This window comes from Aspergillus brasiliensis (assembly GCF_001889945.1).
Source record: "Aspergillus brasiliensis CBS 101740 unplaced genomic scaffold ASPBRscaffold_15, whole genome shotgun sequence".
NCBI classification, from domain to species: domain Eukaryota; kingdom Fungi; phylum Ascomycota; class Eurotiomycetes; order Eurotiales; family Aspergillaceae; genus Aspergillus; species Aspergillus brasiliensis.
Window position 1 is genome coordinate 8,703 of NW_027137456.1, and position 17,137 is coordinate 25,839.

Sequence of the window (17,137 nt, forward strand, 5' to 3'; positions counted from 1 at the left end):
ACCTACTGTGTTAGCTGAGAGTCGATACCTATATAATAGTTGATTTAGAGACTCACACTTATAATGTCGCACTATATAATAGCAGGTGATGCAAATAGTATAGGAATGAATGTTTGAAAAGCCCAGATCATACAAAAGGAAAATGCTGCAAGGGCGCTGTTTTTCTCCGACAGAGCATTACTTCTTTTGTAGGTCTGTTTACCTAAGTGGTTAACCGATCATCAACCGCAGGTTAACTGCAGCTGATATATATATTTTCTATACCTGACCGTTAACCTGGTGGAAGGTATAAAATTTTCTATTAATCTGACCTGACCTGGCCGTTTACCACTCTATCCATCATTAAATGTAGTATCTACTTGTCAGGGCAGAAAGCCTGTCAAATAGATTAGGAATCAACCATGGAGTACTATAGATTTGTATAAGAATAATAAAGATAGTCTATATCTACAATATAGAGTGATTCTTAAGATATCAGTAGCTTAACAGTAAGAAATTCTTATACTATATATAATAAAAGAAGAAAGAACTGCTATTAATAATTTTATAATTTTAATAATTATATAAATGTATTATCTTAGTACAAACTTTATAATAATTACATTATCATGGTTTTCAGGCTCTTACACCGGCCCTACCGCCAAGACCATAGCACAGATCATTTATTGAGCGGGCCGCATTAAAACAAAGGCATCGTGTATATGACAGTGATTTGTGAAAAGAGATTGCATTACACATATAAGTAGAAACCCATGGAAATCCATGGAATTCTATGATGGATCCCTGCAACCATATGGGGAATGCCCCCCTTCCCAATACCTTTTTGAGCGGATGCCCCTGCATGAGCCCGAATATATTCAGGGGTTTCAGAGCCGTCATTGTGACAGCGACATTGCCAGTATCTACTGCTCGACGACACCTGCCGGACATTGCTATAAAATCACTAGCCCTTATTGCGGATTATGTTGCCGATCCTCGGGCGCCTATTGGCGGTCGTGAGCACGGCAGTGTTGAGTGGAATACATCCGATGGTCCCTGTCGGGAACGGCCGCCAGGGCCAATGAGGGCTGTCCAACAGTATCCCTCAGATCCGCCACGTGGTAAACAATATTCAAGAGTTGGGCCCAGGCTTGCTTCATCGGCCTCGTCCTTTATGGCATCGCAAAAGGTAGCTGGGTCGCTGCGGTTGGGGAGACTGACAATAGAGTTGCATCCATCCACGCTGCCCATGCAGGCCACGTGCTTTGGATAGGCGTGGGGACACATGTGTTCCTTGGAAATTGCAGGTCTGCTCGCTGCAATCAAACTTTATGTTCTCCGGCTATTAAGATGGTCCGTTGCCTGCTTGATCGGTCCATTGGAGGATACGGGAAGAAAAGAAACAAACCGGTACCTCTGGGAAAACCCTAAACAGCGACACGAGATTTTCTTTGCTTGTGTTGTATCTCCATCAATATGATCTTTGCCAGTCAATTAAAGCTCACGGCCACAGTGGCAGCAATTGCCCAGCTAGCGTCTGCAGCAACCAACACCACCATCATTAATTCGCAACTCCGTCTTGCGTACCATGGCGACAACGGTATGATGGTTTCATGGAATACGTTCCACAAGCTCGGCAAGCCTACAGTTCACTTTGGCCTCTCGGCCAACAACCTCAACGAGACGGCCTCATCGCACATTTCGGTCACCTACCCAACCTCATTGACTTACAACAACCATGTCCTTCTCACGGGCCTGTCTCCTGACACCACCTACTTCTACCTGCCTGCTCACCTGGCCGACTCCCACTCATCAGTGCCCTACAACTTCACCACAAGCAGGGTTGCCGGCGACAAGACCCCCTTCTCTGTTGCGGTCGTTGTCGACCTTGGCACCATGGGCGCCCGGGGCCTGACCACTAGCGCTGGCACGGGTGTGAAGCCCCAGAATATCCTGAAGCCCGGAGAGACCAACACCATCGAGTCACTGGCGAAATACCAGAACGATTTCGACTTTATTTGGCACCCCGGTGACATTGCGTACGCAGACTACTGGCTCAAGGAGGAAATTCAGGGCTTCCTACCAAACACCACCATTGAAGAGGGCCACACGGTGTACGAGGCCATTCTCAATGACTACTACGACCAGATGATGGCAGTTACTGCCACCAAGCCCTACATGGTCGGCCCAGGCAACCATGAAGCTACGTGCGATAACGGCGGCACCACCGACAAAGTCCACAACATTACTTATACGGCAGACATCTGTCTCGTAGGCCAGACCAACTTCACTGGATACAAGAACCACTTCCGTATGCCAAGTGACATCTCAGGTGGTACCGGAAATTTCTGGTACTCGTTCGACAGCGGCATGGTACACTTCGTTCAGCTCGACACTGAGACCGACCTCGGTCACGGCTTTATCGGCAACGACGAAGTTGGCGGCTCTGAAGGCTTGGACGCTGACCCCGTCAATGCTACAATGGATGCGCAGACTAAGTGGCTCGACGCGGACCTGGCCGCCGTCGACCGTGCCAAAACTCCTTGGGTCATTGTTGCTGGCCACCGCCCGTGGTACCTCAGCCATGCTAATGCGTCAGGCACTATCTGTTGGTCCTGCAAGGACGTTTTTGAGCCGCTGTTTCTCAAACACGGCGTTGATCTGGTACTTTCCGGCCACTCCCACGTCTACGAGCGCCAGGCTCCCATTAACAACAATGTCTACGACTCTGCCGAGCTCGACAATCCTACGGCTCCCTGGTATATTACCAATGGTGCTGCCGGCCACTACGATGGCCTCGACGCCCTCGAAACCCCTCGCAAGAACTACAGTCGCTTCGGTCTTGACACTTCTAATGCTACCTACGGCTGGTCTAAGCTGACTTTCCACAACTGCACCCACATGTCCCATGACTTTGTCGCCAGCAACAACGGCAGCGTCCTCGACACTGCCACACTTTTCAAAAACCGCAACTGCAGCACCGGCAAGATTACCAATCCCAAATCAAGCACTGCTTCCATTTAGGCTGATGCTGCCGTGACTGTACTAGTCTCCGCGTTTATATGAGGTCCTCTTTGTATGTTTGTTGCTGTTACGGGCGCGACTTCTTTTGTAGACTAGTTTTTTTGGGCTTTTAGTTGGTTTCCGTTTTTCTCCGGAATTTGAAATTTCTTTATAGTGGAATGCACCAGCTTTGTGATATTTATGTTATTGTAGTTTCCAGGCTCTCACACTGGCCTGACCTGGCCATTTGCCAGTTTAGGTTATATGACAACTGATGTAAGGGTCATGTGAGGAAGTACGAGAGTCAGAGGTCTTACATTAGGATCTTCAAATAGTACAGTTAAACTTATTCATAAATTTGCCCTACTTAAGTGAGCTGTAACCTGAATGTGGAACAATATTTTATCTGGAAATGGATCAAGTTAACAACATTATCTAGGCTGGTTTAGTGATGAGTAAGAAAAGACGCCAGTACTCCATCATGCCAATCGGCACCTCGGTGAGCTCAGTTGATCTAGAGCTCACAATATATACCTGCATCATCATCAGACACCAATCCCTCCATAGCCCAGACTTTGACTCAATCCAGTTAGCATACCTCAGGAATTCACCAGCAGCCTAACTTACTTATGCTCGTTGAACACATTGTTGCTCCCAAAGCTCGTCACAATGACGTTGTAGAGTATGTGTGCTTGCACTGGAGAGGATTGATTTCTGCTCAGCGCTTATGTTCGTTTCACTGTCTGCATTGGCAATCTTGGAAGGTAGAGGAATCCTTTGGGGTTTTGGTGATGGTGTTCGTACTCGCACAACGGCCCTTCGGGGCGGGAGGGCTTTACTGGAAGTATAGGCAAAACACATATTCTTCTCACAACTTTTGATTGAGGAGTTCATATAAGAAATTGAAAAGTGGGAATTTCACTATTTCACTAAGGTGTGCAGTTTGGGCCCCGACAGCTGAATCACATATGCAATGCCACGTCACAACGGAATGGCTCGGGCGCACAGTGCAGATCCCTTGCAAAGTAGGTATCGTTTAGGTTGCAAGAATTAGACAGTTCTCTAATCAAGCTTTTAAGTTGATTACTACTAATACTCGAGAGGTGAAGTGCTTTGAGCTTGAACTTCGATGCTTTATTGCCGCCTCAACTTTAAATTAATATCCACCTACACTGTGAATTAGGACACACGGTGTTATGGCCATGCAGGTATCAGTGGTTACAGTTCGAAGAACACAACCTCTAACTCAACGAAAAGAGGGAAAGAGGTCTGTAGCTCAAATGGCGGTTATCGACTCGCATAGATGAACAAGGTGTATACTCTCTAATCTGCATAACAGAAACCGCCGCAGCTTTGACATTCTAGTTAGGGCTCATCTGATAGTTCAATCAACATTGACAGTCCTGAAGAAAGGCTTATGCCTAGTATACATATTCTATCCCTCCATACTTCTTCCAGGCCAATTCTGTTAGTATAGAGCAAAAATATCCAAGACATTACCATGGTGATGTTTGTCTGCTAGTGAAAAAGCTGTGCGTCCACCAATCGACTTGCAGTCTCTGATAGCACCTTTCTCAAGTAGCGCCCTTACAATCAATGAATGCCCATACCGCGCGGCCCACATTAGCGGAGTCCATCCGTTGAAATCTGCTAAGTTGATAAGTTGCTCGTTCTTTTCCATGAACATGTTGACGATGGCCTCATGCCCATATTCCGCGGCCCAAGACAGTGCCGTGCGGCCTTTGTTGTCACGAGAGTCGATGCACGGGTTGTTATCTATGAGGATTCGAATCACTTCAACATGCCCTCTTTGAGCTGCCCAGCAAAATGAAGTCCGGCCGTTCGAGTCAACCACTTGACTGTTAGCCCCGTAATGCAGCAACCGCTGTACAGCCCTCTCATAGCCAGATTCAGCTGCGTATGAGAGTGACGTACGCCCATGTAAGTCATACGCATCAACATTGATGTGGTGTGAAGAGGCAAGTATGCTGTCCATCGCTGGAATGCTTCCTCGCTGGGATGCTCGAAGGAGGGGCGACCTCCCTTTGTAATCTGCTATGTTCGGATTTGCGCCTCTTGAGAGCAGGTCGCGGACGATTACGGAGCATCCATTTTCAGCAGCACGTGACAAAGGTGTCCATCCCCACCGGTCCATTGAATTGATGTCCACCACCCCTGAATTCAGCAAGAAGTACACAGCCTCTCGATTGCCAACTTTGGCAGCCCATGACAGTGGCGTTCTATCCCAATCATCTGGTCTGTCAAGATCAATGGTATCAATTTGCATCAAAGCTCGCACTGTGCTCGAGTTTCCTGATTGGGAAGCCAGTGAGAGTGGCGTTTGGCCATTGCAATCTCCGATATCTGGGCTCGCGCCTTCATCGAATAAAGCATGTACGATTTCTGGGTGACCATTTGCTGCTGCCCAGGACAGGGGCGTTCGAAGAAAACCATCTGCCAAATCTAAGTTGGAGTTCGCTTGAAGCAGTTCCATAACCATCCGTAAATGACCGTATTCAGCAGCCCAGGAGAGCAATGTAGCGCCATGGGAGTCTGCTGCATCTATATCAATGCCTTTTTTTATTGCACTTTTTATAAACATGGTGAGACCCTTCTTGGCGGCCATTGATATTTTGGTTCTTCCGTACTGATCGGGCTTGGTAATTTCATTAGACTGGCCGAGATTATAGAACAGCTGTTCATAAAGTGCATAGACTCACTGTGTCTGATGAGTGATCTGTATATTCAGAGTCCGTTGTTTCTGGCTCGGCCTGCTCATTCCAGATCAATGGAGTCCATCCATAGCAATCCGTGGCATGTAAGGAGGCCTTATGATGGCTCACAGTTGTTATTCTACAGGAACCTTCACTATGAGGTTCTAATCGATTTAGCGCTGCCCATGAGACTGGCGTACGCCCATATACGTCGACCAGATTAAGGTCCGCCCCATTCATGAGCAGAAGGCGAGATATCTGACCGTAACATTGAAAAAGGTAAAGGGTTAACTCGGAAAGCCCATCTTGATCTGAGAAATGGAATTCTGAGAAATGGAATTTCTCGAGTTCGTAATCAGTGCTACGAGGTTGAGATAACGCGATTGATAGCGCAGACCTTCCACTGTTGTCCTGGGAATCGATTATTGCACCGTGGTCGATCAGAAGCTTTGCTATTCGGGCATGCCCATAATATGCAGCCCACGAGAGTGGTGTTCTACCTTCATGGTCTCGCAAGTCGACAATGGCAGCCCCATTAACTAGAATCTTTGTGAGCTCATATTCTCCGCGCTTGACGGCCAGATGAAGTGGTGTATCTCCCCAGGTGTCCTGGGCCTCCGTGTTTGCCCCGGCTCTGAGGAGTATTTCAGTGGCTGGCAAACATGATTTCTCCACTGCTAAGAGGAGCGGCGTCCTCCCCATGCTGTCACATTCATCAAAGCGCTTCGCGTCTTCTCTCAGCAGAGCTGACAAAAGGCTCGGGTGACCCAGCATTGCGGTCACGTGAAAGCCATTCATGGCAGTTTCCACGGTTTCACCATGAGATCTTGTAGTTTCCAGGAGTTGAGAGAACGAGGCCACCGCCGGGGAGCAGAGTAATTTGATCGCCAAACAGCCAATCTCACTATTAGCCTCAGCATCACCCAAATGACTATCCCAGTTAATGGCAGAATATTCATAGAAAGCATATGTCTCCTTCCTTGAAATGAGCTCCTCTTCAGTTTTGCAGTCGTTTCCCTGAAACTCTGCGAACGAGAGATACGTGATACAAATCCTTGCAAGTAAAGATCCGGCACGAAGCTCATTAGTAAGATAGTCCTTTGCGGTTGGATGAATGAGCTCGATCTTATCGGCGTTCAAGTCAATGATGACCAACCCAGCGCATATGCGCTCCATGAAAGTGATCGCTGGAAGATAATCTGTGTCGAGGAATGCGTCTTCAAGGTTGACAGCGAAAGCATGTCTAGCCTCTTCTACTTTCAAATCTCTCCTGGCAAATGCGACAATACGAAGAAGTTTCAATGCGGATTCTCGATTTTCGCTGGCCCTGATAATTTCGAGGGCTCTGGTATAAGATTCATTGCGACCAGGTAGGTGTTGAAGTTTCTCTTTGACGTCTCTTGGTGTCCCACAGACACTTTCCTTGAGCTGGTTTAGTTGGAGCGTCGCGAGTAGGAAACTAGAGGGTGTGAGCTTGCTGGACTAATCATTTAACCTTCAAAAAACTGAAAATATGAGATGGAACATACGATCCTGACGCCGAATCACGTATAGTATCCATCACAAGTTCTTTGAGGGCGGGACTTTCTCGAATCATATCAAAGTCTGGCTCCTTGAGTCGATGATGAAGGTAGGTGTCGACATCTTCAGACGTAGCAGCGAATTTGAAGTGCAGAGGATTTTTCAAGATCTTTTTCACTCCAACATCAACTTGCGATGTCGTGAAGATATGCAGGTTATAGTCCTCCTTTTCACTCATGCTGACCAATGAACCAAGAATCCGATCACGATAGTCCTTTTTATACTCATTCAGGGCATCAATGGCAACGAAGACTCGTTCATACTCTTGAACGACACCCTCCAGTGTGCTATACGCATCATCATAGGATAACAATCTCCCACTCCTTTTGTACTCTTCATAGAACTCAATCAGACGACTTGGGAGGCCATTTCTCCCCCGACAAAGCTGTTTCAGTAACACAGACATAAAGGTGGTCGGCTCCGGGGTTCTGCCTATTTTGCAATAGACAAACGCTATTCCTACATCTGAAGGGCTCTGCTTTGAATGAAATTGGTAGTTCTCTTGCAAATGTCGAATTACGGCCGCAGTTGCGACGGTTTTGCCCGCGCCAGCTTCCCCTTCACAGTGCAGTAATCGGCTCACTCCTTGTTTCCAGTGCTCTAATTCTTCCGAATCGATGAGCCAACGGAGAGTGTCTTTGCTTTTCAGATTATAATAGCCTTGCTGGTCTGAATCGTAGCGTTCTACGGCCAGCCATTTAAAAATATTATCATCTCTTTGCTCGATCACGAAATTCATCAGCTTTTCGACTTTCTCGGAGATGAAATCCAATATAGTATTTGCCTTTTCACTTTGTGAGAGATAGTGATCCAACTTCAAGTCCTTCAATTTCCCCTTCTGAACTTCCAGGGCTTCTTTCAGCTTTTGAAGCGGTTGCTCACTTGGGGATAGCAAACTTGTCTTTATAAAGTTTTTAACCCCATGGTTTTGAAGGGACACTATCTCCGATGAATATCGTAGAATTGCAGTGTATGAGTCAATGATAGGGGACCGGAGAGCCCTCTTCTGTAGAGAATCTTCACTCCGATATTTACTCTCGGCGAATGCTGCTAACGCCAATATGTCAGCAATTGTTTCGGGCGATTGGAGAAGGGCCTCTCGTGAGCCATCTCTGTTTTTGATGACCTAGAAGTACGTTAGCGAACTCGTTCATGCCGGAGGCTAAGAGCATTGAATACCGTCAAGCCCACTGAAACAATTGACCAGGCCAGGGTTGCATAACCAGATTTGTCACAGGCGACAATGCTGTCGATCATTGGCTTCACTGACAAGGCCGCATCGATGATCTTCCGGAAAGTTTCACGGAAGGCTGTGCTTCTTTTCGCCTTCCCATTCTGTTTATTCTCCTCCTCGTGGCACTCGTATAGATATTTCGTACGTTCTATCACTGTTTCCAGGATGCCATGTATACCGGGCATCTTTTCGTTAGCCGCTTCATTGTTGGTCATCGATTCTTCGACCCCGCTCAGCTTCTCTTGCTCTGCCTTTTCGAGACGTTCGAATGCAACTCTCCAAAGGTCTGCCAGGTCTTCATCGCGTTGTGTGATCGAGTGCATGCTTTTGGTGTCCTTCCCAGGATACTAGTTAGTAACATGCCGATTATGATAAAAGAGAACATGGTGATAAATGAGAAGAAGAGGAATAATACTCCGTGTTCAGTATAATTCTTGGGGCGTTCATCCCGCGAAAGAGGATCATTGGGAGTATTCTGCGTAACCTTCGTGAGCGATAGGTCGGGGAGTGGAGGATCGGGCTGAATGGTGTTATTTTTATGGCCCGTTTTGCGCCAGAGAGGATGTGGGCTTCTTTTTTTGCGCGAGGCCCTCGAGAACAGGCCCTCAATACATCTTGGGGCCATCTTTCGCCGTGTCTTCTTGCGACCGGAGCATGAAAGCTACATTAGTTTTCTCAAGCGGTTTCGTCTCTTGTAGTGGTGAGGCCGAGGTCCCCCCGCTTTTGGATGAGAACCAGACGGGCATTTTGGGCATAAGGACAACACACACCTGCAAGGCTGCGACAGCCGCGGCACTAGCGACCACCCCATGGCAATTCTTCGATGTTCAGGTATTCAGAAGGCAAATCATTCTCCCACCGAAGACAAAGAGTACAGGCGAAAATCAGTTATCAGCAACGATCGAACCCCCGTGGGTTGTAATATTAAGATTTTGAACGAAAGATGTTTAGAAGGATAAAAAGATAGAAAAGAAAGAAATTTCTCAGTTATTCAAACTACGCTTAGATATATTAAGCAGGTGGGTCTTACCATTATAGTTACTTATCTTTACTTCTTCAGATTTTGAAAGTCTTTTATAGTGAATGCGCAAGCTTTATGATATTAATATGATTGTATTTTCCAGGCTCTCACAGTACTTGAGTATATATATGGGAATCTAAGGGTGGGTAGATAACTGCGGATAATGATGGCCTAAATTTTGTCATTATTGGGAGTTAGTTCCCCTAGATCATTTCCTTACGGAAACGGCCCGTATCCTAAAGTCGCTTCATATGCAGTACACCAGCCTCAGTGGGTTAGTATTCCATGATCAATCACACTGTCGCTGGCATACTGTGATATCGAGCACTGTCTCCCGAGTAAACCGGTTTGTGATCGATATATAGTGGAGACTTGTGGGACCGGCCGGACATGTCGGATTTCAGAGGTGCTGCCTGTGTTGGAGCATCTCAACCTTCTTACTGAATCCCAGTAACGGAAATGTTGATCTTTTACCTCAATTGGTAGTAGTTCTGATATACTAGGACAGGCTATTGATATCTCCCGATATTCCTTCCACACAAAGTTCTACTCCGCCTGGCCAAGAATATCCAAGGTTCTCTGTATTAGATCTGCAGCCACCGTTTTGAGTATTGATTTACCCCATAAGTTAGACCTGACCCATCATCTGAGCGCACTGATCTACAGGGCCAATGGAGCTGTCACTTTTTCTACTGCATGGACAGTTGGGGGAAAAGCAATACTATGGAGTATCACCCCGCCCAAACCCCCTCCTCCCGAAGAATAACTCCGAGACCCGCCTAGGACCCCGTACCGAAGCTTCCACTATCTGGCGGAAGAGTGTGTTCTATGCAAGATAGTTATATACAAACAGCTGAATTATATATAAAGGCAAGACAACCCTCTCTAATTTTCACACAAACTCCTTTAAGATCAATCGAGAAGAATCAGAACCTAATCTGACACTATGACATCCATCGACCCCCACACCAACACCGCCTTTGCGACTATGGACTGGGAGCACTACCATCAGAGTCGGCCCCCATATCCACCGTCTTTAACTTCGCTCATCTATACCTATCGACGACTTCATCCCCACACTCGCTGGGAGCGCCTGGTTGACATTGGTGCTGGTTCGGGCATAGCCACCACTAACTTCATGGCCGACTTCCAAACCATCCATATCTCGGATCCCAGTCCAGCCAATGAGTCCCAGGCGAGGGCATTCCTTCCTAAGTGGGCAGCGCAACATGGTCTGCATCCCACATTTGAGTACGCCCAAACCGTGGGTGAAGAAGCGTATCGCCACACTGGTGAAAGCCAGGTGGACATGGTGATCTGTGCTACTGCAGCACATTTCATGGACCCCGATGGCCTGGTTGCCTCTATTGGAAAGATGCTTCGACCGGGTGGCACAATGGCAATCTTTAGCTATTGGCTACCTACGTTCCCCAAGCAGTCTAAACGCTTCCAAGACGCTTTTTCGTCCATCTTTGAGAAGGTCTTCATGCAACAACTACTGCGGGATGGCCCTCAGTCCAATCAGGCCGCACTGATGCACTCCCTGGCAAAGCGTCAGGGGGCTGGTGAAGGACTGTTGGACTCACTTCCACTGCCGGAGGAATTGTTTGAGGATCCTGTTCGGGTGTATATCAACCCTTCTAAGGATGGCAGGGTCCCCTACCACGAGCAGTTTGCGAAGTACTATCCTGCAGACTTCCGGCCTGAGGACTACAGTCGGGTGGGTAGCAGGGACCAGATAGTCAGATATAACACCGGTGTCGATGATGAAGCAGAAGGGTGGGAGTTCGACGCGGGCAAGCAGTGGCTTATTGAATATCTGAACAGTGTCCTGCCACCACAGAACAAGATTGTGCCCGAGACCGCGCATGTCCTGTTGGCTGATTGGGATCGGGTATTTGAGGAAGAATGTCCGAGTGGGCAGGTGTGCGTCCAGTGGGTTGCAAATTTGGTGCTGGCAACGCGGAAGGGAGAAGACACTCCAGCTGAGCAGTAAATGTGGTTGGTGGTGTAGACAATAGCGTATACCTAGGTCTTTCTTGGAACATGGCTATCACTATGAGTCTAACCCTACAAGAAACTTGTATTCTAATGACATGAAGTGCCTTTCATTTATGAACTTTTCTTTCCCTTTTCCTTGTCTTTTTTAATTTCTTTTTCTCTTGCCTCCTTTATTATCTGACGTGAACTGGGGAAAAGCCGGACCAAGTATAATAAATACAGTGCGACAGACAATATGCCAGAACTACTACTACGTAGACCAGGGAAGAAACGTCTTAGCTAACAATATGGTACGATGGGATTCTCGATCTGGTAGATTATATAGAGAATAACATGGTCGAGGATGGGTCGGCCTGCATCGTTGAGAGGATTGACGGGATCTGCAACAATAGTTACTTCTGTGCCGTTGACAATTTCTTTGCTGCCTGGCTGATCCACATCACAAAAAAGCAACCATGCTGTGCACTCCATGACATCAAATAAAATATGCGGAACCGTGCACGCCACGGTTATCTGAACAATGTGGCTACCGACGGCGCACCTGCAGGTCTCATCACAGTTGTGACATCAGATTTTCATCCCCACCTACAAACCCTCTTGGACCCATCTAGCCGCTGACCATCGATGCTCCATTCCGATGTTGTGATCAAGCCGGGGATTTACAGCCATACTATACATTGTATGAGACTCAGTTATTAGAAGTCTCGTTGAACGTCCAGTATAATTTCCTTGGAGGAAAGACCAAAGAAAGGCTAGAACTAACAGTAAATTTTCCGGCGGATCATCAGTAATCATACACATATATTGGTCTAGATATACAGTCGTTCAATGTTCCAACATTCCCAATGCATTGTTTTTGGTTAGTGATGGCATTCGCCATTGCCCCTCCTATGAGCTCAATCGCATCCTTTCGATGTAGATATCATAGTTATCCAGTCCGTCACCTCTCACATAATTCATTCCACAGCATAGTCTCCTGTACGAGTCACTCTGCCACCGCTTGCGTCGAATTCGTTGTCTCAAACAGCACGCGCTTGTACGTCGTCAACGGGATCGTTCCATTGTCGGTCACCTCCAGGACAAGGTGGAGGGTCCAACAGCCCGAGTCGTTCGAGCTCTTGCCATTGCAGACCGTGTCCGCGGCGGGGATTGTGACCTGCGCGCGTCGACCATTGCCAGACACAGTCACACCCAAGCTCGGAATCTGGTTGTCCACGTTCCAGTCCGTCGACCCGGGCTCCTTGTACTGAAACCACCGGAACGAAAGGCTGTCCCGGTCGGGGTCGTATGTCCCGGAGGCATCGAGCCAGATGGTGGCATTGGGGGTCGACGCGATGACCAGCGGGCTTAGCTCTACATGTTCGTTCACCACGACCACTGGGTGGTGGTTGGCAGCCGTACTCTCGTTGACCGGGAGAGCCCACTGCATCCGGGCAGCAAAGTCGTTCTGGTACGCATCTCTCCAGCGCCAAATGGCTGCGTGATTGGAGGCGTAGGTGCGGTTGTTCTGGCCGACCACCCGGTCCGCCGCGTCACTGTACTGTCGATACTTGACCTGCTGGGATAGATCTACCCGCGAGTAGCGACCGCCCCATGAGCCGTAGTCGGGCTGCTCGCGCACGCCCAGCCCGTTCTGGATCAGATACAAAAAGGTCGGGGTATCTCCCTCCATGATGTACTTGTAATCCGGGTACTCCTGGCCATAGACGCCGATCTGGATGTGCTTCTTCAGCCACGCGGCAGAGACTTTGGTGAAGTCCGGCCCGCCCACGTCGAAGTTGTAGTACTCCTCACCGGAGATGGCCGCCCAGGCGGCCAGCCCGTACTGATTCCATCCGTGCATCGATGCGATGTAGAAAATATCCGGAAACTGCTCGCGGATCCAGAGCCCGCTGTCGTCCTGGTCGGAGATGGTGTACACGCGCAACTGGGCACGCAGACGTGCCGCCTCGGTGGCGTTGAAGTTCTCGTGCACGTAGTACAGGGTCTCTGCCAGGACGTTGACGCCGCCCCATCCAAGCACCCACAGGGGTTCGTCAACGGGTTGGCGGAGTTGTCTGAGCAGCAGCTCTGCGCCAGAACTGAGATTCTTGCCGGGACCCACGCCTTCCATGCCGTACACCTTGGTTCGACTTAGCAGGGATATCGTAGAGAGATGGCCCGCTGGGGATGCTTACTGTAGGTCCGCTTTTGACCACACTGTGCAGGTACTCCGCCGGGGGGTACGGAGAAGAAGGAGACGTGTGCTGATTCAGGTTGTCCACCACCTGAGCGTACGCATCCACCACGGCGGAGATCTGCTCGGGGTAGACAGCGTCCTTCAGCCAGGTGGAGGTGACGGCGGTCATGCCCTCGATCTGAAACTGATTGCTGTAGAGTAGGAATCGCACAAAGGACTCGGTGTCGTCCGGCTCATTGGAGATGTCCGAGAGAACGAAAACCCGGGGTTTCGACGCGTAGCTCAACAGCGAGGAGCGATTGACAGCCGCACTGGCGTCTGCCACGAGGGCGTTGAGGCAAGAAAACAGCAATAAAGAGAGTGGTTTCATGGTGGCGATATGCGTAAGATCCCGACCATTGATAAAAAGAGGAAAAGAAACCCGCTCCAAAAAATTGGAGCCAAGTTGGATTTATAGCGTCCGGAGTCCATGGGGTTGAGTTGAGTTGCGGGGACGGGTGGGGGGGAATATTACTTGGCAGTTGGGGAAAGGATCATGATATGATGATGTTATTATAGTTCTTGTTGTATTCCATCATCTATATAGCCAGACGGGGTGCTGGTTGACCGCTGCAGCAGCCGAGCCGACCGGTAACCAGGGCTTTCGGCTCCGCAATTTCCCTCGTTTGCTTTGCTGTTTCTGCCGATGTCTGCCCGGGCTGCCATAAAGGGTAATTCTAGCCCCCAGCCAGCGGTTGCAATTACCCCATTAAGGGCCCCTTCCCTTCCGACTCCAGGTTTGAGGGGTATTTTCCCCTTGTATGACACCGATTATTAATCCAGACTACCTTTCTCCCCCAAGTTCTGCACCCGTTGAAATATTTGAAGAATGTTCCCTTCTCTTTCCAAGCAAGAGTTGGCTAACCTCCTCTCGGCTATGATGTAACCTGGCTCTATTCAATTGTCGTGCAAGAGACATGAACTCAATACAGAACAAGAGTCAGAAGCAGGCAGACAAAACTATACAGATTACGGATGAAAAGGTGAACAGGCAGGGAAGATGATAATGGGTCTTCTAATCTATGCTATTGCTAAGAAAGGGGCAAATAAAGACTATGTAAACGAAGGATTAGAGTCTACTTGAAATCCAAGGATTGTAGGCCGCAGGGACTCCGATGAGAGTGGATAGCTAACTATAGAATGAAAGCAACATCAAAGCTAGAGTCGGCTAATTTACACAACCACTTTACAAAAAGATATCCATGGTCTAATCGATGATTTCCTTTACCAAGGGCATGAACCCACCAAGCTCATTAGCATCAATAGTATTCTTGTTATATATATTGAGTTGACGGGACATCGACCTCCGCCTTTCAAACCCACCCCCTTCTCATTCCTGTGGGTTGATAAAAACCTTTTGCCCGCTGATATGACCTTCATACAGTAGGTCTAACGCCTTTTGGGCCGAGTGAAGCCCCCCTTCAAGCCGTAATGACGGGTTGGGCCACATCGTGCCCTTCTTCAGTGCAGCCGGTAAATATGCATCCATGTACCACGTGCGCAATTCCCGATGAGCAGGCTCAGATACGAGGGTCTCAGAGTATCCGGCCCATACCTTCTTCACCCCCTCCGGAATGGCTTCATCCCCAGGGGAAGGACTGGTAGAAAAGAACTGGCCACCTGTTTCACGCAGCAATGCCACCATGCGTTGGGTGGTGGTCGAGGAGCCGATCGCCTCGAAAATTCCCTCATAAGGTCCGTTCTCCCGCATTTCGCGGATCACGTCCTCGTCAGGGCGGCTATGATCGATGATATGCGTCGGGTGGCGTTTCTCCACCAAGGATCTGTTGGCGGCGGATGAGGTGGTGACGACTTCATATCCAGCCGCGGTCGCATATTGCACCGCGAGGCCGCCCACCGCTGATGAACCGCCATAGATGAGAATCCTCTTTCCCGTGGGTGTCGCTGTGCCGATGACTGGCGGCTTCGAGATACCCATGTAGATGGTGAGGGCGGAGACCACGGTTGCCAAATTGGCAATCAGGCCGGCGGCATCCGCAAAGGGGGTCTCGGGCTCGAGTCGCAAGGTGTTTTGTTCAGTTCCCAGTGCATACCGTTGGAGGGCTCCGAACCGGGGATCTGCGCCTGATTGCTCGCCCCAGCGAGCCACCACCACCCGGTCGCCAGGTTGCACCGAAGTGATTCCCGGTCCTGTAGACACTACCGTTCCCGCAAAGGTAAATCCGAGGATGAGGGGGTATTGGGATCGGAATAAATCCAACCTGGTTCTTCAGTTTGATGGACTGGAAATCCATAGTAAGCTCGGGAGTAGTTGGTTACAGTACCTCTGGATTTTAGCATCAATGGGGTTAAAGCTGGCTGCTTCGACTCGAACCAGGAGCTCTCCACGGCCAGGGACCCATTGCTCTACAGTCTCGACCTCCACTCGCCCATGGGGCTTTTTGATCCAGCCGGCTTGGTTCGACATGTTGTCAAGCAGTCATGTTCAAGAAGATCAAAATTCACCCAGAGGAAATCCTAGTGAAGATGATAAATTGCGGTTGACTCGTGACGTGTACTGACAGACGAAAAGTGACTGCCGATCCAATTGCCGGTCCGATGGTTGCATGACTCGCAACGGTCGGGGACGTTTCCGGGCTTGATCACGTGGCCGCCGTTTATCAATCTCCCCAGAAATTTAGATCTGATTACCCAACATAGATCATTATGTACTCTCGAGAACGTCTTTATTTAAGCCCGGACCTGGATTATGTACCCGCACAAGACGTTATCTTCAACATGTGCTAATATAGTACGTACATGCTGACCAGGCTTGCCGGAGGATCCCGTCAAGGTCACACTCTGTATGCCCACTAGATCTAGTATTAGTATTATATATAATGTTGCACATGATATGCATATTGAGTTGGTTGGATTATTCAATAATTACGATCCCCCAGGAATGTCTGCATAAAGATTCGAGCGAGTCTCAGATGGAACCATTATATATATCATATGATATAATGCTGATTGCTGACAATATCAATAGAACAGGATATCGATTATCAAGAAAACTTTTCTACTGTGCTCTAATTCCAGGAATGTTATAGTTGTAAAGCCTACTAGATTCTGTAGCAGCAACTCGACATGTTCTGAGCTGATACTGCAATATCCGGCACCTGATAATCTATTTCATGAACAAGGTCTTTTGGTAGAATATGTCTTCATTCAAGAGTACTTGGCTAAATCTACCACCCACAAAAAGTCGCAAACCAATCGTACTTCCATAATAACAAGTCATGCGACATGCACTATACTCTTGTTTTCGTATTCCAATGTACTCCGTAGCAGTACGCTACTTGTGCCATCGGCCATTGCTGCATTTTTATGGGGGTTGCTCTGAGCTCCTGGATTACATCATGGGACTTCTTTCCTCGGTCATGTTG

At 48.5% G+C, this 17,137-nt stretch overlaps 5 protein-coding genes across 5 annotated transcripts; 2 read left to right on the forward strand and 3 right to left on the reverse strand.

The window, feature by feature from the left end:
• Positions 1 to 1,529: 1,529 nt before the first annotated feature.
• On the forward strand, positions 1,530 to 3,167 carry ASPBRDRAFT_47589 (purple acid phosphatase family protein). The gene has a single exon (XM_067625884.1). The coding sequence runs from the start codon at positions 1,585 to 1,587 to the stop codon at positions 3,001 to 3,003; it is 1,419 nt and encodes a 472-aa protein (XP_067474772.1). The 5' UTR covers positions 1,530 to 1,584; the 3' UTR covers positions 3,004 to 3,167.
• A 1,823-nt stretch (positions 3,168 to 4,990) lies between these two features.
• Positions 4,991 to 8,016, reverse strand: ASPBRDRAFT_135181 (uncharacterized protein; the record flags this gene model as incomplete). The annotated part of the gene is made up of 3 exons (XM_067618679.1): positions 4,991 to 5,295; positions 6,464 to 7,155; positions 7,226 to 8,016. Coding segments are annotated over 3 exons (1,788 nt in total), but the record flags the coding sequence as incomplete, so codon positions are not given.
• A 2,368-nt stretch (positions 8,017 to 10,384) lies between these two features.
• On the forward strand, positions 10,385 to 11,761 carry ASPBRDRAFT_47592 (class I SAM-dependent methyltransferase). The gene has a single exon (XM_067625885.1). The coding sequence runs from the start codon at positions 10,479 to 10,481 to the stop codon at positions 11,526 to 11,528; it is 1,050 nt and encodes a 349-aa protein (XP_067474774.1). The 5' UTR covers positions 10,385 to 10,478; the 3' UTR covers positions 11,529 to 11,761.
• Positions 11,762 to 12,307: 546 nt separating this feature from the next.
• ASPBRDRAFT_185965 (uncharacterized protein) lies at positions 12,308 to 14,082 on the reverse strand (the record flags this gene model as incomplete). The annotated part of the gene is made up of 2 exons (XM_067620060.1): positions 12,308 to 13,655; positions 13,711 to 14,082. 2 exons carry the CDS (start codon positions 14,080 to 14,082, stop codon positions 12,519 to 12,521), a joined length of 1,509 nt encoding a protein of 502 aa, XP_067474775.1. The 3' UTR covers positions 12,308 to 12,518.
• Positions 14,083 to 15,018: 936 nt separating this feature from the next.
• ASPBRDRAFT_47594 (zinc-binding alcohol dehydrogenase family protein) lies at positions 15,019 to 16,267 on the reverse strand. The gene is made up of 2 exons (XM_067625886.1): positions 16,037 to 16,267; positions 15,019 to 15,973 (listed from the first exon to the last, which is right to left on the reverse strand). The coding sequence occupies exons 1-2, from the start codon at positions 16,177 to 16,179 to the stop codon at positions 15,082 to 15,084; spliced, it is 1,035 nt and encodes a 344-aa protein (XP_067474776.1). The 5' UTR covers positions 16,180 to 16,267; the 3' UTR covers positions 15,019 to 15,081.
• Between the last annotated feature and the right edge of the window lie 870 nt (positions 16,268 to 17,137).